Source organism: Erythrolamprus reginae, chromosome Z (genome assembly GCF_031021105.1).
Source record: "Erythrolamprus reginae isolate rEryReg1 chromosome Z, rEryReg1.hap1, whole genome shotgun sequence".
Taxonomy (NCBI): domain Eukaryota; kingdom Metazoa; phylum Chordata; class Lepidosauria; order Squamata; family Dipsadidae; genus Erythrolamprus; species Erythrolamprus reginae.
Genome location: NC_091963.1, coordinates 2,711,504 through 2,738,626, shown reverse-complemented (window position 1 = coordinate 2,738,626; position 27,123 = coordinate 2,711,504). Strand labels below are relative to the sequence as shown.

General features: G+C 42.0%; 1 protein-coding gene across 1 annotated transcript in view; it reads left to right on the top strand.

Moving 5' to 3' along the window:
- The first annotated feature begins 6,051 nt into the window (after window positions 1-6,051).
- PTH1R (parathyroid hormone 1 receptor) overlaps window positions 6,052-27,123 on the top strand; it is a 114,498-nt gene continuing 93,426 nt past the window's right edge. The window contains 1 exon segment of the mRNA XM_070729821.1: window positions 6,052-6,441. Within this exon segment, the coding sequence (XP_070585922.1) occupies window positions 6,379-6,441 (63 nt within the window). The 5' untranslated portion in view covers window positions 6,052-6,378.

Sequence of the window (27,123 nt, the reverse complement as noted above, 5' to 3'; positions counted from 1 at the left end):
GTGGTGCACACAGCACAAATTTCGCTACCGGTGCGGCGTCCTTATCCTTTGGCGCGAGATTTGGATTCTGCGCATGCGCAGCAGGCGGAATCTTGTGTGAGGGCGCTCACACAAGCGACATTTGATGGGGTCTTCAGAGAGCGGTGGCATATAAATCCGATAAATAAATAAATAAATAAATACATACATACATACATACATACATACATACATACATACATACATACATTTTGGCGATTTTTTGCCAATATTTTTGCTTCCGCGCACTCACTGAAGCCAAAAAAATCGGCAAAAATTGCCAAAATCTCACTCGCAACAGTGTCTTCATGCAAGATTTGGCTTCACGCTGTGCAGGGAAATAGAAGCTCACAAAAGTTTTGTTTTGTTTTGTTTCCTATGTATTGGTGCTATACAAAGATATAAAAATATTCATATACATGATACTAGTAAAAGAGAAACATTAAGACACAGGATGGAAGGCACGCTGGTGCACTTATGCACGCCCCTTACTGACCTCTTAGGAATCAGGACAGGTCAACAGTGAAGAATCTAAGGAAAAAAGTTTTGGGGCTTAGGTGATGATACTACAGAGTCTGGTAGTCAGTTCCAGGCATCAACTACTCGGTTACTTAAGTCGTATTTCCTGCAGTCGAGTTTAGAACAGTTTACTTTAAGTTTGCATCTGTTGTGTGCTCGTGTATTGTTGTGCTTGAAGCTGGAGTAGTCGTTGACAGGAAGGAGGTTGTAGCAGATGATTTTATGGGCTATGCTTAGGTCGTGTTTAAGGCAACGTAGTTCTAAGCTTTCTAAACCTAGGATTGTGAGTCTAGTTGCGTAGGGTATTCTGTTGCGAGTGGAGGAGTGGAGGGCTCTTCTCGTAAAGTATCTCTGGACATTTTCTAGAGTATTTATGTTCAAAATGCAGTGTGGGTTCCAGACAGCTGAGCTATTCAAGGATTGGTCTGGCAAACGTTTTGTATACTCTGGTTACTAGTGTGATATTACTGGAGCAGAAGCTACCTAGGATTAGGTTAACAACTCTTGAAGCCTTTTTGGCGATGTTGTTGCAGTGGGCTTTGGCACTTTGGTCATTGGATAGGAGTATTCCAAGGTCTTTGATGGAGTGAGGGTGGTCTGTAAGGTCTTGTCTATTCACCTTGTATTTGATGTGCTGATTCTTTTTGCCAATGTGCAGGATAAAGCAGTTGTTGGTTGAGATTTGGAGTTGCCCAATGTTTGACCATTCAGACACAAAGTCAAGGTCTTTCTGCAGAGTAACTGTGTTATCGGTGGTGTTGAAAAGTTTTACATTGTTGGTGTAATAAGTGCACCTTTGTGCCTACCGTTCCTATCCTAATGTCTCTTTATCTTTTCTATCTCTACTTTATACTTATATTATGTTAAACATACTACAATACAATACTATATTTGTATGACAAATAAAATAAATAAATAAATGCATTTGCTTGAGATCTGACCTGGGACAATGACATAGAAACATAGAAACATAGAAGATTGACAGCAAGAAAAGACTTCCTGGTCCATCTAGTCTGCCCTTATACTATTTCCTGTGTTTTATCTCGGGATGGATATATGTTTATCCCAGGCATGTTTAAATTCAGTTCCTGTGGATTTACCAACCACGTCTGCTGGAAGTTTGTTCCAAGCATCTACTACTCTTTCAGTAAAATAATATTTTCTCATGTTGCCTTTGATCTTTCCCCCAACTAACTTCAGATTGTGTCCCCTTGTTCTTGTGTTCACTTTCCTATGAAAAACACTTCCCTCCTGGACCTTATTTAACCCTTTGACATATTTAAATGTTTCGATCCTGTCCCCCCTTTCCCTTCTGTCCTCCAGACTATACAGGTTGAGTTCATGAAGTCTTTCCTGATAGGTTTTATGCTTAAGACCTTCCACCATTCTTGTAGCCCGTCTTTGGACCCATTCAATTTTGTCAATATCTTTTTGTAGGTGAGGTCTCCAGGACTGAACACAGTATTATTCCAAATGGGGTCTCACTAGCGCTCTATATAAGGGACAATCACCCTCATGGCACTTTTGGCACGTGTGCCATAGCTTCACCATCCCTGAATGTTCCCTATTATCCCTGAAAATTAAATTCTCAACTGCCCAACAAAAACTCCATTTTCCAAAAAAAAATAAAATAAAAATGTATTCAATGCATTTTTGCTGGAAAGCAACAGGAGCCTATTCAGGAACAATAATTCTAACCTGGCTTGTATAAAACCCCTTTTCCAATTCTTCTCTTTGTCAGCGATTTAGGATGACGCCATGAAGAGTGGAGAACGTGAGGGGTAAAAACCATATTTTTAATCAGTATTTGGCTTCCTGCGTTTCAACAATTGCTTGGGTGGGGGTTTTTATTCCCTGGTTTCCACTGTTTCTCTTGATTTATCAACCGGAAGAAGAAGAAGAAAAAATCTCACTGAGAAGATTAAAAATATGAGAACAATAAAAGAACGAATCCCACAAATTGGGTTGTTCATAGCAGGAGCTTTGCGCGTTTCAAATCGGTCTTTAAAATGTCAGAAGACTTCTTAAATTCTGAATATTCCCTTCTCCCGAAACACCTGCCGATTTCTTTGTTACAAAAAGTTGCTGGGGTGTGCTTACATCTCTTGCACAGTTTTATTGCCACATTAGAAACAGTTTAATCGGACTGAAAAGTGGACTTAGAAAGCAGATATCATTAGCCCATTAGTCACCCGACTGGGACCTGGCTACAGCCAGTGTGCCAAGAATTAAATTGAGCTTAATTATTATTATTTTGAGTAGAGATTCAACAACAGAAGCACCAGGCCTGCAGAATTTATCAATTTCAGCTGGAAAATTAGTCAATTTCAGGAGCTGGGTCTGGAAAGCTGGTCAGTTACAAGGATTTGGCCTGCAGAGCTGGTCAATTTCAGGCACCAAGTCTGCAGAATTGTTTAGTTTAGTTTAGTTTTATTGGATTTATATGCCGCCCCTCTCCGAAAACTCGGGGCGGCTAACAGCAGCGGAATTGGTCAATTTCAAACCCTGTTTGCGGAGGGTCAATTTCAGGCATTTCAGGGGGTCAATTTCAGGAATCCCATTTGCACAATTGCTGTGTTTCAGACATGGAACCTGATACTAATAGCTATTAGTATCACGCTGCAGGGTTGCAAGTCTGGTCAATTTCAACATTGGTTCTTCAAAGCTGGTCAGTTTTAAGATCTGCAGACCCAGTTAATTGCCCTGCTGGGTCTGCAGAATTAGTCAATTTCAGGCACAGAGTCTGCAGAATGGGCTGATTTTAAGTTATAGGTCTGCAGAACTGGTCAATTTCGGTTCCAGGTCTACAGAACTAGTCAATTTCAGGCACAGAGCCTGCAGATCTGCAGCATTGGTCAGTTTCAGTGTTGGGTTTGCAGAAGTAATCCGTTTCGAACATGGAGTCCACAGAGCACTTTTGCACCATGCTGAAAGTCTGCAGAGTTGGTCAAGTTCAGAGCCAATCAATTTTAGCAAAGGAGCTGCAGAACAGGTCAATATAAGCTCTTGGTCTGAAAATCCAGTCAATTTCAACATCAGATTTGGAGAATTGGTCAATTTCAGACATTCAGTAGGTCAATTTCAAATGTTGTGTCTGTAGATCCAGTCAATTTCAACACCCAGGAAACACAATTTCAGTAGCCAAGTATCAAGTCCTGGATCTGTTAACCCAATCAAATTCAGACAGAAACTCTGGTTGCAGAATTCTTAGTCAATTTCAAAAAGAAAGTCTGGTCAACTTCAATTTATGTTCTGCTGATCTGGTTAATTTTAAGAATCAGGTCTGCAAAATTAGTAAAATTCAGGCACTGGGTCTGCAGAAGCAGTCAATTTCAGGTGTTGAATCTGCAGAATGGTCAATTTCAAGTACTGAATCTGCAGAATTGGTCACTTTCAGACATTGAACCTGCTGAACGGGTGAATTTCAAGCCCGGTTCTTCAGAACTAGTCACTATGAAATCCTGGGCCTGCAGATCCATTCAGTTACAGCCTTCCCCTCCCCCCTAAACTGTAGAATTAGTCAATTCCACACGTGGAGTCTACAGAGCAGGTCAATAGCAAGCTGTGGGTCAGCAGATCTGGTCAGGCATTGGATCTACAGAGCCAGATTTGCAGACCGGGTCCACTTTAAGTGTTTTTGTTGCAGATCCAGTCAATTTCAACTGTGGGTCTGCAGAAAAAGTCAATTTCAAAGAGAGTGAGAGTGGTCAATATCAGCTGGGTCTGAAGAACTGGACAATTTCAGATAATGAGTCTAGAGAGCCGTCAGTTATCAAGTCCAGGTTCTCCAGATCCATCAGCTAGAGGGGCTTGCAAAATTAGTCAATTTCACAGGAGCGGGTCATTTTCCGCGCCGGCGCGCCCGGGAGCCCGGTCTGCCTCTCCGACTTTCCTGGCGGGCTTCCGCGCGGACAACGCGGGTCTGAAAGGCGGCGATTGAGCTGCGGCCAAGCGGCAGAGGCCAGCGCAAGGCTCCAGAGATGCGACCGGCGGACGGCAGTACCGGACGGAAAGCGCCTCTCCTCTTTTTCTCTTTCTCCCTTTAAGGGGAAAAAAAAGGATATAAATCTGCATTTTTGGGCCGACCTTGGAGACTTCCGCAGCGGCTAGAAGAGGCCGGGGTAGCCCGGCTGCCCCCGGCCACTTTTCTCCGGGTTCCTCCCGGCCTTCGGCCCGGCAGGCGATGCTGGCGAGGCAGCCGAGCGAGTGTCGGGCGGGCTTGGCGGAGCGGATCGGTCGATTCCGCCGTTGTTTTCTTCCACGCCGCCGCCGCCACCGCCTCCTCTTCCCCGGCGCCTTCGGGCAAGCGAAGCTGCCAGGTTTCCGCTCCTCTTTCCTCTGAGCCGGGCTCGGAAGCTGCCGGAGGGAGAGAAAGGAGGAAAGAAGGAAAGAAAGGAAAGAAGAAAGGAAGAAAGAAAAGAAAAAGAAAAGAAAGAAAGAAGAAAAGGAAAGGGGAAGGAAGGAAGGAAGGAAGGAAGGAAGGAAGGAAGGAAGGAAGGAAGGAAGGAAGGAAGGAAGGAAAATTTGGATTGGGAGCGATTGGGCGCCACGCGCTGCCCCAGGGCGCTCTGTTGGCCCCGCCGGACTGCTCGCCTTCCGCAAAGCCGAGGGTGTGAAGAGGGTACGTGTGAGTGTGTTGGGGTTGTGGGTCGCCCGGGACTTGCGGTGAAACCTCTCTCGGCCTTTCGGAAAGCTAGCTCAGGGGACGGGAGATACCCAACTTGCAGACGTTTGAGAGTTCTTGGAAAAACCCAGCCGCTTTCCTTCCTTCCTTCCTTCCCTCCCTCCTTCCTTCCTTCCTTCCTTCCTTCCTTCCTTCTTTCCTCCTTCCTTCCTCCTTCCTTCCTTCTTCCTTCCTTCATTGCTTGCTTGCCTATTTACTTCCTTCTTTCCTTCTCTCTCTCCCTTCCTTTTTTTCCTTCCTTCCTTTCCTGTCTCCCTCCCTCCTTTCCTTCCTTCCTTCCTCCTCCTCCTCCTCCCTCTCCCTCCCTTTCTCCCTTCTTTCTTTCCCTCTCCCTCTCCTTTCTCCCTTTCTTTTTCTTCCTTCCTATCTTTCTCCTTTCCTTCCCCCCTTCCTCTCTCTCTCTCTCCTCCCTCCCCTTTTTAATTTCCCTTTTCCTCCTTGCTTCTTTCTTTTCTGCCCATTCCCTCACCCCCTCCGTCGTTCCCTCCTTTCTAGTTTGGTGCAAAGCGTCCAAGAAGTATCCCCCCCTTCGTTCTCTCCCTCCTTCCCCCTTTCTTTAATTGAATCGCCCAACGACAACTTTCTGCAGCTAAAAATAAATTCGGTGGTTTTCCAGCGCTTTCTCCCCACCTTCTCTTGCCGGCCCCTCCCCTCTCGCCTTTTCCCCACCTTCCCCGGGGCTTGACAAATAAATTATCTGAACTCCCCCCCCCCCCCTTTGCCTCATTAAAAAGAGAAAAAAGAAAGAGGGAGAGAGGGGGGAGGGGGAAGAGAAGAGAAGGAGGGGGGCCCGGAGGAAATACATTCGGAGTTTTGACACATGGGTTTCATTTCTGGGCTGCGGGGCAGATGCGAGACTCGGAGACAAGCCACCAGCAGGGTCTAATGCTCCTTGCGATCTTCGGGGATCGCCCCCTCCCGCGGGAATAATCTCCCTTTTCGGGTCTAATTCAGCTCTCTCCCCCCACCGCTGCAGTTTTCTAAACTCCCTGGACTTTAGGTCGTGCGAACGTGGCTGGAGAACTTCTTCTCTATCCCACTTTGAGCCAATCCAACTTTGACAGCGAACAAAGTGCGAGAAGAACCCACTGGATTACAGGATCGACGGCCTCCCCCCGCTTGCGACCCTTGGGATATTCCCAGAACCCCACTTGGCTATGGGATCCCACGGGCTGATGTTCCTCCTGTGCTGCTCCGCTTTAACGTCCGTCTTTGCGCTGGTAAGTTCAGGCAGTTCCTTTTCTTGCCTAGCCTCTGTTGTTATTTTCTTTGGGTTAAGTATTGTAAGGAAGAGTCTTTAATCTGTATCCCCGGGTGTTGAGTTTAGCCCACGCGTGGGATCAGCCCGGGATGCCTTCCCGTGACTTGCGTGGTGGGTTTAAAACTTGGTTAGTCTACTGGGAGCTCCAGCGTGGGTGAAATCAATCGGCTCGCTATACTCATTTCTTCCGTGTATTGGAGGGATGGTAATACAGTAATCTAATCTAGGGATAAACAAGAAGTACTTGGTGCAAAATTGATCATTGGAGTAAAAAAAAAAAAGTGGCTCTATCAAGATTATAGACAGATTTTAAAAAAATTGCTGTCAAATACATTTTTTGTTGGGACTGGTTGGCGTGAGCAAATGGTCTGTCACTGTTGCACTTTTGCTAAGAAATCACAAGTTTATTTTTTCTAGTTTTCTACCTATCCTCCCTCCCTCCCTTCCTTCCTACCTACATATCTATCTATATTCCTCCCTCCCTCTTTCTCCTTCCTTCCTACCTAACTACCTATATTCTTCCCTCCCTCTTTCTCCTTCCTTCCTTCCTTCCTTCCTTCCTTCCTACCTATCTACCTATATTCCTCCCTCCCTCTTTCCCCTTCCTTCCTTCCTTCCTTTCTTCTTACCTATCTACCTATATTCCTCCCTCCCTCTTTCTCCCTCCTTCCTTCCTTTCTTCCTACCTATCTACCTATATTCCTCCCTCTCTCTTTCTCCTTCATTCCTTTATTCCTACCTATCTACCTGTATTCCTCCCTCCCTCTTTCTCCTTTTTTCCTTCCTTCCTTCCTTCCTTCCTATCTACTTATTTTCCTCCCTCCCTCTTTCCCCTTCCTTCCTTCCTTCCTTTCTTCCTACCTATCTACCTATATTCCTCCCTCCCTCTTTCTCCTTTCTTCCTTCCTTCCTTCCGACTTCAACAACAGGTTGCAATCTCCAATCAATTAATTACTGCAAATATATCATATTTTTCCATCCTGGTGTCTGAAGGATCCAGCATATTTCAAAAGGTTGTGTGTTACCGTTTCAGCTGACTTTATCATACTTTTGTCACAAACCCGTTACACATGTTTGGGTTTGTGTGTGCGTGTTTGTATGTGTGTGTGTGTATGCGTGTACACGTATGCACGGTATGCATTTGTATGCGTGCACTTTTACAACCCCACTTTCTTGCTGGAGAAGAGTCATAAAAGAAATTTTTTAAAAAAACTTTTATTGAATTTTCAAAGTCAGAATAGGATTTGGACTTAGCCCCTCTCATTTAGCACTGATTGTCCTCTGATAAGCTTGCGGCTGTTCTAAAAAAAGAAATAAATGAGAATATATTCTGAAAGTCGACTAAAACCATTGCCCTTCATAAATTCATTTCGAAAGATAAATTGGTAAGATACCAACTGCAAGCAAAAGTCCTCTTAAAAGTCCTATTTAGCGATTGGGGTCTCGGGCAAAAAAAAGGGACAAAATGTTGAAAAGCCCCAATTTTCTGCATTTTTGCTTCCGTAATGTCCCCTCCAGTAAGTCTATTTTCCCAACAACATTGCAAAACCATGCATGCCTTACGTGAAGGATGCAACTTGAAACACGTACGTGTTTTAGGGAACGCCATAAGAGCTCGAATAAAACGTGATATGGCTCCTGTCTCCCAGGATTAATCTGATTAAAGGAATTTAGCATCCTGTGGTTAAGAGAAGCCAGATGTCCTGCAGATGTTCTTCAGGGAACCTGGTTTGCAGAAAACCAAGTTCCTCAGATTGTGTAGGTAATTGTTTATTGAAACAGGTCAGAAACTATTTGTTGTCTTGGGAAAGAATTACAATATCGCCTAAATATGGAGCTGGCTGGAGAACAGGGAACTCCTCCAAGGGTGAAGTCTATGCAATTGGGCATCCAGGTCCTCGTTCAGTTGACCAAACCACTCAACTGTATCTCACCATTCTTGGGAAAGTGTCGTCTTGAGTTCACTATATTCACAAATCCCATTAGTTGTTTAGAAAGAATGCACAACGCATGTGAAGAATGCTCTCTGCCTCGTTTTTGGCTGCCTTTGCCGAGTCTTTTCCAGCCTGCTGGTCTCCTAGAGACCCCCAACTTTTCTAGGTCAAGACATTCAAATGGAGAGATGGCTTCTGTGTCCCTGGAATAACAGGCTGTGATGGAATTCTAGCGTTGGGAATTCGAACATTAGAATCCGAATGTTTCTAGCAGGGGATAAAGTTTGGTTGAGTAAGTTGGAAAGAATTGTACTTCTGTTTCTTTCCGGTAATGTTCCTCAACTTGAACATCTTGAAGATGTGTGGACTTCAAATCCCAGAGTTCGGGAATTCTGGGCGTTGAAGCCCATACATCTTCAAGTTGAGGAACATGACTTTTCAACACTGTTCTGCCTGTTCCTGAGGACAGAGTAACAGAAGGACAAAGTTGGAAGGGGCCTTGGAGGTCTTCTAGTCCAACCCACTGCTCAAGTAGGGTTGGACTAGACCAGGGATAGGCAAAGTTGGCTCTTCTGTGACATGTGGACTTCAGCTCCCAGAATTCCTGAGCTGGCGTGATTGGCTCAGGAATTCTGGGAGTTGAAGTTCACAAGTCATAGGAGAGCCAACTTTGCCTACCCCTGGACTAGACCAACTAGACGTATGCCATTCCAGACAAATATCTATCAAATCTCTTCCTAAAAGCCTCCAGTGATGGGCAATCTGCAACTTCTATAAATTTGAATTCTTTGGAGGTATCCTCCTTGGTCTCTAAGATGGACAGCTGTAAGGTTGACAATATCAGGACTCTATGTGTGCGTTGAACAAGCTCTTGGTCTTTTCAATGTGCTGAGATCCTTCAAATGCAACATTAGGAAGTTTTGAAGAAGAGAACTTGGGATGACATGATTGTAGTCTTCCAATATCTCGGGGTTTGCCACAAAGAAGAGGGGGTTAACTTATGTCCCCAAAGCACCAAAAGGCCAGACAAGAAACATTGGATGGAAACTAAGCAACTTGGAATGAAGTACTAAATTCCTAACGGTGAGGGGCAATTAACCAGTGGAATAGCTTGCCACCAGAAGTTGTGGATGCAGGTTTTTAAAAAAGAGGCTGGACAGACCTCCAAAGTCCCTACCAGCTCTATTCTGATTGATTGATTGATTATCTGAGGAGACCAAATAGATCCTGCCAGTTTCACCAACATTTGTAGGATCTAAATATAGGCACAATCTGAGGTTAGTTGGGGGAAAGATCAGAAGCAACATGAGAAAATATGATTTAACTGAAAGAGTAGTAGACGCTTGGAACAAACTTCCAGCAGACATGGTTGGTAAATCCACAGGAACTGAATTTAAACATGCCTGAGATAAACATAGATCCATCCTAAGATAAAATACAGGGCAGACTAGATGGGCTATGAGCCTTTTTCTGAGATCAATCTTCTATGTTTCTAAGCAGAAACTTCAAACATCATCCCAAAAGAACAAGTTCAGTTGACCTCTCAGTTTTAGGATTTTGAATGTAAGGTCAGAGAGCCAACCCTGGTTTCTTTACTAACCTCCGCGGAGATATTTATTTTTCCAAGGTTTTTCTCCTGACCAGTATTCAAACTATCGCGAATAACATTTTAAATCTGTGTTTCGGTTGAGTTGAATGGAATGGTGTTGATTAGACCGTTAAAGGGATTCCTTCACTTAAGACTAAAATTTCCCTTGCCAAGTGAGTTCCCCCCCCCCCCCATTTTATGGTATTTCTTGCCACAAATCCCTGCAGTTGTTAAATTAGTCACCGGGTCATTAAATGAATCTGGCTTCCCCATTGGTATTTTGCTTGTCAGAAGGTTGCAAAAAGAGGATCCCGGTGACTTTGGGAGGCTACAACTGTCATAGATGTGAGTCTGTTGCCAAGCATCAAAATTTTGCTCCTGTGTAAAAAAACAATAATAAATTGTAACTTCATAACTGTCGAAACTTCAAATGATCACTAAACGAACTGTTGTAAGTCGAGGGCTACCTGTACTTTACAATAAAATAGGCCCTTGTTTTATAGACAGGTATTTTCTTGATCTTGCTGAGCAAAACCTTCCTTGTAGAGTCTTTGTTCTTTTTTTCTTTAATTTATATTTCGATTCAGTTAATGGAATGGCATTGAAAGAGTTTTATTTTACAATAAAACACACTTGCTAATTTTGCAAGGCCTCGGTGGAGGAGATGTGAGTGAAACTTTCCTTCCTGGGTCTTGCTTTTTCACTTGTGTTTCGGTTGACTGCATGGAACGATTCGCATAAAGCTTTATTTTATTTTGGACTTTCCTCTGGTGTCTTCTAAGAGGCTTCAACAACATTTCCAAGAGAAATGAGAAAAAAACAACCTGCTTATCCTGGATAGGAAAGTCTTTTTCCCACCTGAAACTTTGTTTGCACATCGGCCAGAATAAGAATGTAAAGAAAAACGGTTTTCCAATGTGATGAATAAAAATAATAAAATAAAAATTGAAAAATAAATCAAAAACACAAATTGACACTTCAAAAGCATCTTTTTGCCAATTTTGGTAGCTATACATCCTGTTTGTCAAGCAGTCTAAGTTCAGACTTTCAACTGTAGTGTATCTCTCTCTCTCTTTCTCTCTCTCATCTATCTGTCTGTCTGTCGGTCTGTCTGTCTGTCTGTCTATCTATCTATCTTTCTATCTATCTTTATCTTCTATCATCCCGAGTCTGCGGAGAGGGGTGGCATACAAATCCAATAAATAAATAAAATAAATAAATCCATCTATCTGTCTATCATCTCTATCTATCTATCTGTCTGTCTGATTGTCTGTCTGTCCATTTCTATCTAACATCTATCAATCCATCTATCTATCTATCCATCCATCCATCCATCCATCCATCCATCTATCATTCTATCTATAGCTAACTATCACCTATCTATCTATCTATCTATCTATCTATCTATCTATCTATCTATCTATCTATCTATCTATCTATCTAGCTAGCTAGCTAGCTAGCTAGCTAGCTAGCTAGCTAGCTATCTAGCTATCTAGCTATCTAGCTATCTAGCTATCTATATTTATCTATCTATCTATCTACCTATTAAACTATCTATCTATTTGACCCCTATGACAATCATTAAGTACCACATGATTCTTGACAAATGTATATTTTATTTTATGTACGTTGAGAGCATATGCACCAAGACAAATTCCTTGTGTGTCCAATCACACTTGGCCAATAAAAATTCTATTCTATTCTATTCTATTCTTTCTATCTATCTATCTATCTATCTATCTATCTATCTATCTATCTATCTAATCTATCTATCTTCTATCCATCCATCCATCTATCTATCTTCTAATATCTATCTGTCTATCTTCTATCTATCATCTACCTATTTATCTCTCACACATACACCTCTCTTTCTCTCATGTAATCATGTCTTTCATCTGTCTGTCTGTCTGTCTGTCTGTCATCTATCTATCTATCTATCTATCTATCTATCTATCTATCTATCTATCTATCTACCTATCTATCATCTTCTCACACATTTTATACGCATGTTGATTCTTCCTCCCGTTCTTCCAGCTCGAATCTAAAACTATTCCAGCCGTACCACAGACTCAACTTTCTCATTGAGCTCAAATCAACATCTGAGCAGGCTTCAGAATAGGAACTTAGCAACTGTTTCTCGGAGATGTGCAACTGATGTACATAAGCAAGAAGGAAATAGATCTTCATCACCCTCACCTCCAGCTTTGGAAGGCCAAGGGAGACGAAACCTCCCACTCGCTTCCTTCTCCATGGATTGGAGACATCTCGTGAAGATCGGGAACCATCCAAAGTTATGTCAACCAACCTAACATTTATTTTTTTAACCAAAATGCCACTTTTTCATTAGCTCCCAACTCCGAGGCTTTGCCTAGGAAAGCCCTTAAAAGCCAGGTCTAAAAATGTGACAGGTCTAATCTGGTAAAAAAAAAAAAACACCATACAAGTAATCCTTGAGTTACAACAGTCAACTTAATGGCCATTTGAAGTTACAGCATTGGAGAAAAAAGTGAATAGAAATAAAGGAGAGTGGAGTGGAGTGGAGTGGAATAGAGTAGAGTAGAGTAGAGTAGAGTAGAATAGAATAGAATAGAATAGAATAGAATAGAAAATATGGAGTAGAGTGGAGAAAAGTGGAATGGAGTGGAGTGGAAAGGAACGAACAGAACAGAACAGAACAAAACAAATATACAGTAATAAAAATAAAATTTTGTTGCATACAACCATTAAAGGGCCACTACATCAATATATACTACGGGAAGATGACAAAACCAGCCAACCAATCAATATTATGCATATATTCCACCTTGGCAACTTTAAGACTTGTAGATTTCAACTCCCAGAATTCCTTTGCTGGCTGAGGAATTCTGGGACTTGAAGTCCCAAACTCTTAAAGTTGCCAAGGTTGAAGCCCCCTGTATTATACGACACAGAGAAACAACGCAGTCTAGTTCAGATGTGCACGTGTGCATGACAAGAAAAATGTATCACGGTGGTCATCATAACAGTCTTAAGTCTCTTTCTTCGGTGTCATTGTAACTTCCGAATGGTCACTAACAGTTGTAAATCAAGGACCAATCTAAAAGTCTTCAAGGTTTTAAAAGCCACATTTTTTTCTGGGGATGAATTGCTGTTTTCTTTCCTTTGATGATCAGCGCTTCAAAAGAAAAATATCCAGCAGTGATTTTTTTTCTTTCTTGGGAGAAAATCAGGAACAAATGAATTTTTTTGTCTGTGATAAATCATTGACACCCCCCCGCCCCCCGTCTGCGCTCCGGGTTTAGTCAATAAGTAGAGATCGATTGACTGAACAGATCAGCTTTGGAGCATGGAGATCCCATAGATTTCCTTTCTTTTCCCCTGACCGGCTTTTAAAATCCTTTCCTGTCTTGTTCAAAAGAGACCTTTGCAAAGTTCAATGCGTCTTGTCTCCAAAGAAATCCTTAGAGTAAAATCTGAACATTATGGATGTGCAAAGTGGGGTCAAAAAGGAGCCATTTAATCTTTTCTGTTGTTTCTCTGTACTTTTTAAAATTTATTTTTTAGCCTTAAAGTCCAAAATTGTTTAGAGTTTCTGCGCAGGATCTCCTGTTAGTGCCACCTCATCCCTTTTTATTATTCTATTCTCTTCTATTCTATTCTCTTCTATTCTTATTTCTATTCTCTTCTTATTTCTATTCTATTCCATTCTTATTGTTTTATTTCTATTCTATTTCTATTCTATTCTTATTTCTATTTTATTCTTATTTCTATTCTGTTCTATTTCCATTCTTATTCTTTTATTTCTATTGTTTTATTTCTATTCTATTCTTAATTCTATTCTGTTCTAATTGTTTTATTTTTATTCTATTCTAATTTCTATTCTATTCTTATTTCTATTCTATTCATTATTGTTTTATTCTTATTTCTATTCTGTTCTATTCTTATTGTTTTATTTCTATTCTATTCATTGTGTATTCTGTTCTGTTCTAGTTTTAGTTTATTCTATTCTACTTTATTATTCCCTTTCATTATCTTACTTTATTTTTATTACTAGGTGGTTCTTGACTTATTACCACGGTTCTTGACTTATTACCATGGTTCTTGACTTATTACCACGGTTCTTGACTTATTACCACGGTTCTTGACTTATTACCACGGTTCTTGACTTATTACCACGGTTCTTGACTTATTCACACGGTTCTTGACTTATTATCACGGTTGAGCCCAAAATTTCTGCTGCCAAGCGAAATATTTATTAAGTGAATTTTGCTTCATTTTATCACCTTTCTTGCTGTAAGTGTTAAGTTAGTGATGCAGTAGATCTAACTCAGGGGTCAGCAATCTTAAAAACTCAGAGAGCCATTTGGACCAATTATCCACAGAAAAGAAAACACAGGAGTCACAAAACTCTTCATGTGCCGACTATTTCCTGAGCTGGCCCCAGAATTAGCATATAAAGTCGAATTAAAGGTTCTGTTTTCTTCTGAAACTTTTATTTTCTTGGATTTACCCATAGCTGGCTTACCGGGGGTCGAAAAGCTTAATAAATTGTGCATCAGTGGGTGTCGCACATTAACACTTGTGGCACATTTTTTCAGCGACAGGGAGCCACAGCGTAGGAAGGAAAGAGCTGCATGGGGCTCCAGAGGTTGTGGATCTAAGTGAATCTGGCTTCGTTGATTCTTCTCCTCAGAAAGTCAGGATCACAACTGCGCTCAAAACTATTAGAAGGTTGCCAAACATCCGGATTTTGGTCAGGTGACCAGTATTGGGTTACTACCGGTACGGATAAGGACGCCACACTGGTAGCGAAAATTGTGTTGTGCACGCCGCTTCGGATGTCTGGCGGTCGTGCGCTCGCCTCACTGAGATCTTGTCTCTGTGCATGCGCAAAAACTTGTGAGGGGAGAGATTTCGGCAATTTTTTTGCTTCGTCGCAGGCACGGAAACAAAATAATCACTGAAATTGCATGCTCGCATCCCCTCACACATACCTAGGCTGCCGATCAGTTTCCGGTCACAATTCAAAGTGTTGGTTATGACCTTTAAAGCCCTACATGGCAATGGACCAGAGTACCTCCGGAACCGCCTGCTACCGCACAAATCCCAGCAACCGATAAGGTCCCACAGAGTTGGCCTTCTCCGGGTCCCATTGACTAAACAATGTCGTTTGGCGGGCCCCAGGGAAAGAACCTTCTCTGTGGCGGCCCCGGCCCTCTGGAACCAACTCCCCCCAGAGATTAGAACAGTCCCCACCCTCCTTGTCTTTCGCAAATTACTCAAGACCCACCTATATCACCAGGCATGGGGGAACTGAGGACACCTCCCCCAGGCTTTTATATTTTATGTTTGGTATGTACGTGTTGTATGGTTTTAATTGTTCGGGTTTTATATATTTTTCTCATATATCTAATACAGTATTAGATTGTTTACTGTTATATTGTTTTTATTATTGTTGTGAGCCGCCCCGAGTCTCGGAGAGGGGCGGCATAAAAATCTAATAAATTGAATTGAATTGAATAGGAGCAAGATTTCACTGGGGCGCGCGCAGTAATGGGCACCCAAAATTTTACTGCCACACTGTGGGTGTGGCTTATTTTGTAGGTGTGGCTTAATGGTCATGCGACTGGGTATGAGTGGCTTGCCAGCCATGTGACCAGGTGGGAGTGACTTGAATGATCATCATCGTTCAAGTGAACTGTTAAGTCCTCGACTTACAACCTAACCAATGTCGCTCGCTGGAGTGACAATTTGCTTTGCGTTTCCCGTGCTCTACTTCCTGGGTTGCCCCCCTGCCTCAGGCTGGGTAGCTAGGCGATTGGGTGCTGCCAGACGCATCAATGCTACCAGCGCCACTTCTACCCACGCCTTCTGCTTGCCCCTCAGGTGGGGAGGTGGCCGTGTGAGGCTGGAGGGGAGCCGGGCAGGAGAGAGGGAAGCTTGTCCGAGGCCAGGAAGGAGGAAAGAGGAAAAAAGCAAGGAGCGCAGACACAGTAGCAGCAGCATAGAAAAAAAGGAGAGTCGAGGCCAGACCAGTAATCCAGGAAGTGACAGCTGCCAATCAGCTGGAGCTGCACACACATCTTCATTTCTGCCCGTGGAACTGCATTCCAACCTCGTCCTGCCTGCTACCTACCCCTGGTTTAAGGTGGTTGTGTGAACGCAGCCTCCAAACATCCGAACCAGAGGCGGTGGTGCAAATTTATTTTATTTATTAATTGGACTTTTGTGCATCCGAACCAGTCTAGCAAATAAATAATGTTGCACCTGAGCCAGTCTAGCAAATAAGAGGGAGTCAATTAAATAACCAGAGGGATTTTTCTGCTGCAAATTCCGGATCATCCCGTTTGTATCGGAGTTGTTGATCAGACTTTGCTCCTATTCTTTTTTCTTTTTTTTAAAACCAACAATAAATATCCTGGCTAAAAGTCAGTTCTAGCAGCTGTATTTATTACGATTGTTTTTGCAAAACCTCCGCCTCTTTTCTGCAATTTTGGCAGAGGGGGGAAAGAAGCAACCAGAAATGTAGAGAAAAAGCTGGAGGTGTTTAACTCCGTACCGGCACGTGAGAAAAACGGCTTTTGCACTGCGTTGATTGTGTGGCCCTTGTGGAAATTTCTGTACCGTGGTCCCTGGCTGCACCGGTTGGATAGCTGCCACGCTGGGAAATGCACACTTTGTTACACTAAAGGTGGCCAAAAAAAATTGGGGGCGTGGGTGGGTGGGGAGGTTGTTGTAGAAATGAAAGAGAGGGGTTTCTTTACTTAGCAGCTTTATACAGGTGGTCCTCGACTTACGACCATCATTGGGTTAAGGTGAGATTATAAAGCAAGACTTCAGTGACATGACATGGTTATTTTTAGAAACAAAAAACCAGCGGTTATGTGAATCCTGGTGAACGTTAGGTGGATTACATGGTCGTTAAGCAAATCACATTTGCTGCTAAGCAAATCATGTGGTTGTTGAGCAAATCACAAGGTTGTTAAAAGAATCACATGGTTGTTAAGCGAATCAAATGGCTGTTAAGCGAATCACATGGTTGTTAAGCAAACCAAATGCCTGTTAAGTGGATCACATGGTTGTTAAGTGAATCATGTGGCTGTTAAGCAAATCAAATGGCTGCTAAGCGAATCACATAATTGTTAAGCGAACCAAATGGTTGTTAAGTGAATCACGTGGTTGTTAAGCGAATCAAATGGCTATTAAGTGAATCACATGGTTGTTAAGTGAATCACATGGTTGTTAAGTGAATCAAATGGCTGTTAAGTGAATCATGTGGTTGTTAAGCGAATCACATGGTTGTTAGTGAATCAAATGGCTGCTAAGCGAATTACATAATTGTTAAGCAAACCAAATGGTTGTTAAGTGAATCACATGGTTGTTAAGCGAATCACATGGCTGTTAAGTGAATCACATGGTTGTTAAGCGAATCAAATGGCTGTTAAGTGAATCATGTGGTTGTTAAGCGAATCACATGGTTGTTAAGCAAACCAAATGCCTGTTAAGTGGATCACATGGTTGTTAAGTGAATCATGTGGCTGTTAAGTGAATCACATGGTTGTTAAGCGAATCAAATGGCTATTAAGTGAATCACATGGTTGTTAAGTGAATCAAATGGCTGTTAAGTGAATCATGTGGTTGTTAAGCGAATCACATGGTTGTTAGTGAATCAAATGGCTGCTAAGCGAATCACATAATTGTTAAGCAAACCAAATGGTTGTTAAGTGAATCACATGGTTGTTAAGCGAATCACATGGCTGTTAAATGAATCAAATGGTTGTTAAGCGAATCACATGGTTGTTAAGTGAATCATGTGGCTGTTAAGCGAATCAAATGGCTGCTAAGCGAATCACATAATTGTTAAGCGAACCAAATGGTTGTTAAGCAAATCACATGGCTGTTAAGCAAATCAAATGGCTGTTAAGTGAATCACATGGTTGTTAAGCGAATCACATGTTCTTGAAGCAAATCCAGTGATTCTCCCACTGATTTTTTGCTGGTCAGAAGCTCACCTATTCTGACTGAGAGACACTACAATCATATTGTAGGCGTGAGTGGTTGCCAAGTGTCCAAATTGTGGCTGTCTGACTGTGTGATGATTGTGTAGCATCATTATGCCAACAATGGGCCATTAGTTACATTTTCCAAGGCCGTTGTAAACTTTTAAACCATTGTTAAGCAAATGGTCATAAGTCGAGGACTGCCTGAATAGTTACTCATCTCACAGGAAGATGAACGGAGAGGTGTGTCCCTTCTTGAAATCCTCCAGGTAGTCCTCAACTTACAACCGTTCATTTAGTGACCCTCAAAGTTACAATGGCACTGAAAAAAAGGGACTTACGACCATTTTTCATACTTACAACCGTTGGGATCATGTGATCCAAATTCAGACGTATGGCAACTGACTCATATTTTTGACGGTTGCTGTGGGTCCTGTGATTCCCTTTTGTGAGGAAAGTCAATGGGGGGAAGCCAGATTCACTTAACGACTGTGTGACTCACTTAACAACTGTAGGGGTTCACTTAACCACTGTGGTGAGAAGGTCATAAAAGGGGACAAAGCATACTTAATGATGTCTTCCTTAGCAATGGAAATTTGGGTGGTCATAAGTTGAGGACCTTCACGTGATCTGTAACGCTGGTGATAAAGGATCCATTTGAACTCAGAAAAAAATATAATCAAGACTGTCTCACAATCACATAAAATTGAAAACGTTCAGAAGAACAGGAGAAAAAAAATGGAATAAAATACACTGAAGGTATAAAACCCCTGATTGCTGCTCCTCTCCATCCCACCCCCTTCATTTCAAATGCAGAGAGAAGCTTCTTGGAAATGTCTGATCTTCTCAAATCAAAAGAACTTTTCAAAGTTGAAGGGAAAAAGCCCTATACAAATGAAGCCCAAATGTATAGAACTTTTTAAAAAACCGGAAAGGAAAGAATTGCATAAAATACAGTAGAAACATTTCAAAAACAGAACAATAGATAGACAGAGAGACTGGCAGGCAGGTAGTCATGGGGGGGGGGAGAGATATGATAGATTGTTAGGTAGGTAGGTAGGTAGGTAGGTAGGTAGACAGACAGGATGGATAGATAGGATAAATAGATAGGTAGGTAGGTAGGTAGGTAGGTAGGTAGGTAGACAGGATGGATAGATAGGATAAATAGATAGATAGGTAGGTAGGTAGGTAGGTAGGTAGACAGGATGGATAGATAGGATAGATAGATAGATAGATAGGTAGGTAGATAGGTAGATAGGTAGGTAGGTAGGTAGGTAGGTAGACAGACAGACAGGATGGATAGATAGGATAAATAGATAGATAGATAGATAGATAGATAGATAGATAGATAGATAGATAGATAGATAGATAGATAGATAGATAGATAGGTAGGTAGGTAGGTAGGTAGGTAGGTAGATGATAGCTAGATAGACGAGATACAAGAGAGAGAGAGAGAGATAGTCAGACAGATAAAAAGATTGATAAATAGGTAGGTAGGTAAGTAGATAGAGATACCAGATAGGTAGATGGATAGACAGAGAAAGAGATAGATAGATAGATAGATAGATAGATAGATAGATAGATAGATAGATAGACAGACAGACAGACAGACAGACAGACAGACAGACAGACAGACAGACAGACAGACAGACAGACAGATGATAGCTAGAAAGATGAAATACCAGAAAGATAGATAGATGAGATACGAGAGAGAGAGAGAGAAGAGAGAGAGATCAGACAGATAAAAAGATTGATAAATAGGTAGGTAGGTAGGTAGGTAGGTAGGAAAGTAGATAGAGACAGACAGACAGACAGACAGACAGACAGATAGACAGACAGATAGACAGACAGATGTGATACCAGACAGACAGATAGACAAATGAGAGAGGCAGATGAAGACTGGAAGATAGATGGATCGATGGGAGGATGGATGGAGGGAGGGACGGAGGGACGGACGGACGGACAGACAGACGGACAGACAGACTGATGAATAAAATATAAAAATATAAATAAAAATATAAATAAAAATATGATAATGGTAAAGTAGAAATTGAGTGGAATAAGAAGTCGAATTAAAAAAGAGAGAGGGGAAAACCATCTTTAATTTCTTTCCAAGACTAGGAAGCTTTATATTTTCGTGGGGGAAATTTCCACAGATAGAAACTGAGCCTGTTGCATTATTGGATTCCCCGATCTCTGATCTGCAGAAAATTTGCAGAATAAATGGCTATCTTTATTGCAGAGCCAAGAACTGATTGCGAGGAGCATCAGGTCAAAAAAGTCAAAGTGGCCACTGTAAACATTGGATGATACGATTGCCGCCACCATTTTGACTTTTCTGACCACCTTCCTGTTCTCTTATTCTCCTGCTCATCCAAATTTTGATCCAGTAACTAGCCGTGGTTGGAACGTAGTTTAGCATCGGCGCAAGGGAAAAAGCGTGCAAATCTAATTTCTGTGCAATTGCACAACCTCAGATATTGTTACTCTTGTGCACAATAGTTGCAGCCACCTTGTATTTACAGAACATAAGATTTTTTTTCTTCCTTCCTTGTTTAGGGATTAACAAAGATTTCCCTACTGTAAATATCCACTCGTTGCGGCTAACCAGAGGGGCTGCTGCTGTGTGTGTGTGTGTGTTTGTTTGTTTCTGCGTTGTGATGTGTGGTCCTGTCTGGGCTTTTGCTGTCTTCAAATCACCCCTCTTGAAAAATCATCCACAGCTGATATTTGGGGCAATAAAAAAGATAATAAAGCCATCCCGCCTCGCAGGGGTGTTGCAAAGACAGTCGAAGCAGGCACAGCCTTTCAGGTGAAGCCTTGCCCATTGTAGTCGCCCGAAGGTGCTGAGTTCTAGTCCTGCTTTAGGCACGGAAGTTGGGTGGGTGACTTTGGAACAATCATTTTGTCTCAGCCTGGCCTACCGCACTGGGATTGTTGCTATAGCTAAAATAGCTGGGGGCGGGGCGGAGTATTAGGTATGTTTACTGGTTTGAGTTATTTATAAAAATAATAAAGAGGAATTACAGAAAGAGAGTGAGGGGGAGGGAAGAAAAAGAAAGGAAAAAAGGAGAGGGAGAGAAGGACACACCCGCCTTTCGAGGAAGGGAGGGAGGGAAGGAAAGAGAGGGAGGGAGGAGAAGGCAGAAGGAAGGAAGGAAAAGAAAAGAGAGAGAGAGAGAAAGAAAGAAGCAAGAAAGACGGGAAGGAAGAGCGAGGGAGGGAGGAAAAAGAAAGAAAAAGAGAGAACAAAGGAAGGAGAGTAGGGAGGGAGAAAAGTACGAAAGTGAAAGAAGGAAGGAAAGGAAAAGAAAGGGAGAGAAAGGAAGAAAGAAAGAGGAAGGGAGGAGCAAGGGCAGAAGGATAAAGAAAGAAAGAAAAAGAGAGAACAAAGGAAGGAGAGTAGGGAGGTAGAACAGAAAGAAAGTGAAAGAAGGAAGGAAGGAAAAGAAAAGAAAGAGAGAAAGGAAGAAAGAAAGAAAGAAAGAAAGAAAGAAAGAAAGAAAGGGGAAGGGAGGAGCAAGGGGAGGAGGAAAAAGAAAGAAAAAGAGAGAACGAAGGAAGGAGAGTAGGGAGGGAGAACAGAAAGAAAGTGAAAGAAGGAAGGAAGGAAAAGAAAGAAAGAAAGAAAGAAAGGGGAAGAGAGGAGCAAGGGCAGGAGGAAAAAGAAAGAAAGAAAGAGAGAGAATGAAGGAAGGAGAGTAAGGAGGAAGAAAAGAAAGAAAGGGAAGGAAGGAAGAAAAGAAAGAAAGGGAAGGAAGGAAGAAAAGAAAGAAAGGGAAGGAAGGCAGGCTGTGGAAGGAGAGGCTGATGAACAGGGGTCCAAAGCCCCCTATAGAGGCTGGTGAGTGTTAAGCTCAGATTTGCTGCCACAGCTCAATATCCTTCTTGCCACCCTGACATCACATCACATGCCGGCTGGTTGTGTTGACAAAACAAATGAGCCGGCACCAAACTCCAGTGTTGTTAGTTCACACACTTCAGTAGCTGAGGCCCGCACAATGCGCTCCAAGTATGCAGGGGTCCAGATTTTCCCCAAAACTGGTTTCCCAGGACTGTGAGGTTGGATTCTAAAAAATGGTTTTTTTAAAATGCAGTGACTCCTCAACTTACAACAGTTCGTTTAGTGACTATTTAAAAACTGACTTAGGGCAAAGAGAGAGAGAGAGAAAGATATTGTAATCACAATTAACTTTGGCCACAATTGAGCAGAATTGCCATTAAACGAGTGGTTGTAAGTCAAGGACTACATTTTGTTGCTTTCCATTTTTGTGCAAATACAGTTCTGGCTGCTGTGAATAATTAAATATACATATATATATTCTTTATTATATTTCTCTGGTAAAATACCCAAACCTTAAGGTCTCTGCTTTCAACTCTATACATTGTTTTAGGATCTTCCCTATCCACATATGAATTAAATCTCCAATACAATTTTGACTTCAGCACATGTCCATCACATATGATACTTGGTGGCTTTTCCAACATATCATAGATTTTAGTTTATTCTTTCTGGTGACAGGTGCCACCTACAAAACATTTCATAAATAATCTCTTTATATGCTGTTGCCATTGTCAATTTATAATTTCTTTCCTTGGCTTATAACAGTTTGCTTAGTGTCCTTTTGGCTCCATTGTGGTCATAAGTTGAGGACTAACTGTAACACGTGTTTAGCTTTTGCATCTTAGAAGATAGATGACTCCTCTTTCCCCCTCTCTGCCCCTGAGACCTGGAGAGGCGCCTCGATCTGTTGCCGGCCCCTCTGTCTGCATCCGATGCCCTGGATTGCATGATGTGGCGCATGAATGAGCATAATTATTCCCATCATGTGACTCTCAGTGATGCGCCCAGCCTCGTTTCCAGTCATTATTTGGTCTCTTTTGCGCAATTAACTTTGTTTGTGTCTCTTTTGCTTGTGCTATTTTTTTCCCCTCTTTCTCCCTCCCTCTCTTATTTCTTTCTCATCCTTCCTGGTCCTGTTTTGGTGTGGAAAAGTTGGAGTTTTCGTTCAAAACCCACAAATCAACTACTTCCCGGGACATTCATGGATAGACAGACAGACAAATAGGCAAATTGACAGACATGAAAGAGAAATCATATACACATGATAGAAAGAGAGGGGTGTATGTGTGAGTGACTGAATGAGAGAGAGAGAGAAAGAAAGAGAGAGGAAAAACTAGATGGATGGGTGATTGGATGGATGGAAAGATAGATAGATAAAATAGATAGATTAGATTAGATTAGATTTATTGGATTTATATGCCGCCCCTCTCCGCAGACTCGGGGTGGCTCACAACAATGGTAAACAATACATAGTAACAAATCTAATATTTAGCAATCTAAATTACAGTTTTAAGTTAAAAAATGCAAAAGAAACCCCAATATATATAAAAAAAGCACACAGTCGAATCATATACAAAAACTACATGGGCAAGGGGGAGATGTTTCCAAAAGGCAAGGAGGGTTGGGGCAATCCTAATCTCCGGGGGGAGCTGGTTCCAGAGGGTCAGGGCCGCCACAGAGAAGGCTCTTCCCCTGGGTCCCGCCAGATGACATTGTTTAGTCGACGGGACCCGGAGAAGGGCAACTCTATGGGACCTAACCGGTCGCTGGGATTCGTGCAGCAGAAGGCGGTCCCGGAGATATTCTGGCCCAATTCCATGCCAGATAGATAGATAGATAGATAGATAGATAGATAGATAGATAGATAGATAGATAGATAGATAGATAGATAGATAGATAGATAGATAGATAGATAGATAGATAGATGATAGATAGATGATAGATAGATAGATAGATAGATAGATAGATAGATAGATAGATAGATAGATAGATAGATAGATAGATAGATAGATAGATAGATAGATAGATGTTCTTAAGTGAATCTGGGCTTCCCCCATGGACTTTCCTTGAGTCAGTTGCCAAGCATCTGAGTTGGTTGTGTGAAAAACAGCCCTAAGTGGCCCTGTAACTTCAAATGGTCACTAAATGAATGTTTGGAAGTCGAGAACTACTTGAAACATGTGTCGACTCTGCAGCAGGCTGGTTTAGATCCAAGATCTCCAAAATTGTCATCTTTAACACTTGTGGACTTCAACTCCCAGAATTCTTCAGCCAGCAACATTGGCAACTTTAAAACTTGTGGAGTTTCCTGGCTGGGGAATTCTGGGAGTTGTAGTCCACAATTCCCAAGGTTGGAGACTCCTGGTCTAGATGTGCTCTAAGGCCCCAGCAGTTCCTGCTTCCTTCTCCTTTGGGACCCCGAGCCCAGCCTTATGGAAATGGAGTCTTTTAGAGCAGTGTTTCCCAACCTTGGCCACTTGAAGATATTTGGACTTCAACTCCCAGAATTCCCCAGCCAGCATTCGCTGGCTGGGGAATTCTGGGAGTTGAAGTCCAGATCTCTTCAAGTGGCCTGGATTGGGAAACACTGTTTTCAAGTGTAGGTGAGGGAGGTTCTATAAATGGGGAAGGTTGAATTTCTTACATCGATTGGAAAAATAACGAATTCATCTGGCTGGGTTTTTAAAACACCTGTCCGTATCAAAGTGGCAGGTTCAAGTTCCAGGTGGCACCAGGTTAGGAGAGAAAAAGAGAGAGATAACCGAGGGTTCAAAATGCCAAGGAGCAAGGTGTCTTTTTACCCGGAGGGTGAATCAGCATTTTGCAAAGCGAGAAGCGATAAGGAGAGATTAAAAAAAACCCAGCAGATCAGCAAAATCAGGTCTAAAAAAAAAATTACACCAGTATAATTTAGCCATCCTGACCAGTTTGCATCGGATTTTTATTTTATTTCAATGCATTGCACTGCACTACTATTATTTTATTTTACTGCCTGGCCCGACTTTGCATTGCTATTTATTTTATTCTGCTTTTTTTCTTTTTCTTTATTTTATTATTTTCCATTCTTTGATTTCTATTTACCTTAATTGTATAAATGTATTTTATTTCCTTTTTGTTTTCTGATTTTCTTTCCTTTTCTTAATTTCATTTCATTTTATTGTTATTTTATTATCTTATTTCATTATTTTATTTTACAGTTTGTTTCATGTCTCATTTCATTTCATCGTTTTTTTATTATTATTTTATTTCATAGTGTTATTTATTTTGTTTCAATTTATCATTGATTGTTTTCTTTATTATTTTAATTTATTTTGATTATTAGTTTGATTTGCTAAAACAGCCTGCCTCCACAAAATCTCAAAGACCCATAAATCCCAGAATACTGACCAACTTTGTATAGTCTTTCTAGCACAGTAGTTCTCAACCTGGGGGCCGGGACCCTTTTGGGGGTCAAATGACCATTTCACAGGGGTCACCTAAGAACATAAGAGGAGCCATGGTGGATCAGGCCAAGGCCCATCGAATCCAGCATTCTGTATCCCACAGTGGCCCCCCAATTGTCCATGGGGGTCTTGAGCAGAAAGAGAAGGCAGGACCTTCCCTTTCCCCTGACCCCCAACAAATGGGACCCAAGGGAACCCTGCCTGCCTCAGCCAACATAGAGGCGGCACATAGACATCCATTTCAATAACCACCTATGATACACTTGGCATCCATGAATCTGTCTAATCCTGCCTTGAAGCTATCAAGTCTGACAGCTGTCACGACCTCTTCTGGAAGGGAATTCCATCAACCAAAGACCCTCTGGGTGAAGAGATATTTCCCTTTATTTGTCCTCACTTTCTTACCTGTGAGCTTTAGGGAGGGCCCCCTCGTCCTAGTATTGTGTGATAGAGAAAATAATTTTTCTCTATCCACCTTTTCTATCCCATGATGATTTTATACCCTTCGATCAAGTCTCCCCTTAAACGCCGTCTTTCAAGGCTGAAGAGACCAAGGCGTTGCAACCTGGTTTCATAAGGGAGGGGCTCCATTTCTTGTTGCCCTTTTTTGCACCTTTCCCAGTCCTATTACTTATATCCTTCTTGAGGTGTGGTGACCAGAACTGTACACAGGACTCCAAGTGAGGTCTCACCATTGATTTGTACAGAGGCAATACATCACTTGCCGACTTGTTTTCAATTCCCTTCCTAATCCTACCAAGCATGGAATTTGATTTTTTTTTTACTGCTGCTGCGCACTGGGTTGACATCTTCATTGAGTTGTCCACCAAAACCCGAAGATCCCTTTCTTGGGTTGTCTCAGCAAATTTGGCCCCCATCAGTTGGTAGGTATAATTGGGGTTCTTTGGCCTGATATGCATAACTTTGCTGGTGGTAGGAACTAAAGCTTCTATTCTGGTGCCTTGGAACATATTATTACAACCTGACCAATTAGGTGTTTACTGTGGGGGTGTCCCTCTGACCTTCCTGCCAATCAGCTTTAAGCTCCATTGGGAGAATTGGCGCTAGACTTATGGTTGGGGGTCACCACAATCTGAGAAGATGTATTAAGGGGTGGCGGCATTACAGAGGTTGAGAACCACTGTGTCTAGCACAATCCTTTTTTAATCTTGGTAACTTTTAGAAGGGAGAATTTTCACTCCTGGAATCCCTCAGCCAATATTCAGAATAGTGATTTCCGACAGTCTCAAAATGGGTGAGCAGCGTGGTGGGGCAGTAGGAAAAGCAAGTAGGATGCTTGGCTGCATAGCTAGAGGTATAACAAGCAGGAAGAGGGAGATTGTGATCCCGCTATATAGAGCGCTGGTGAGACCACATTTGGAATACTGTGTTCAGTTCTGGAGACCTCACCTACAAAAAGATATTGACAAAATTGAACGGGTCCATAGACGGGCTGAATGGTGGAAGAATGGTGGAAGGTCTTAAGCATAAAATGTATCAGGAAAGACTTCATGGACTCAATCTGTAGAGTCTGGAGGACAGAAGGAAAAGGGGGGACACGATCGAAACATTTGAATATGTTAAAGGGTTAAATAAGGTCCAGGAGGGAAGTGTTTTTAATAGGAAAGTGAACACAAGAACAAGGGGACACAATCTGAAGTTAGTTGGGGGAAAGATCAAAAGCAACGTGAGGAAATATTATTTCACTGAAAGAGTAGTAGATCCTTGGAACAAACTTCCAGCAGACGTGGTTGGTAAATCCACAGTAACTGAATTTAAACATGCCTGGGATAAACATATATCCATCCTAAGATAAAACACAGGAAATAGTATAAGGGCAGACTAGATGGACC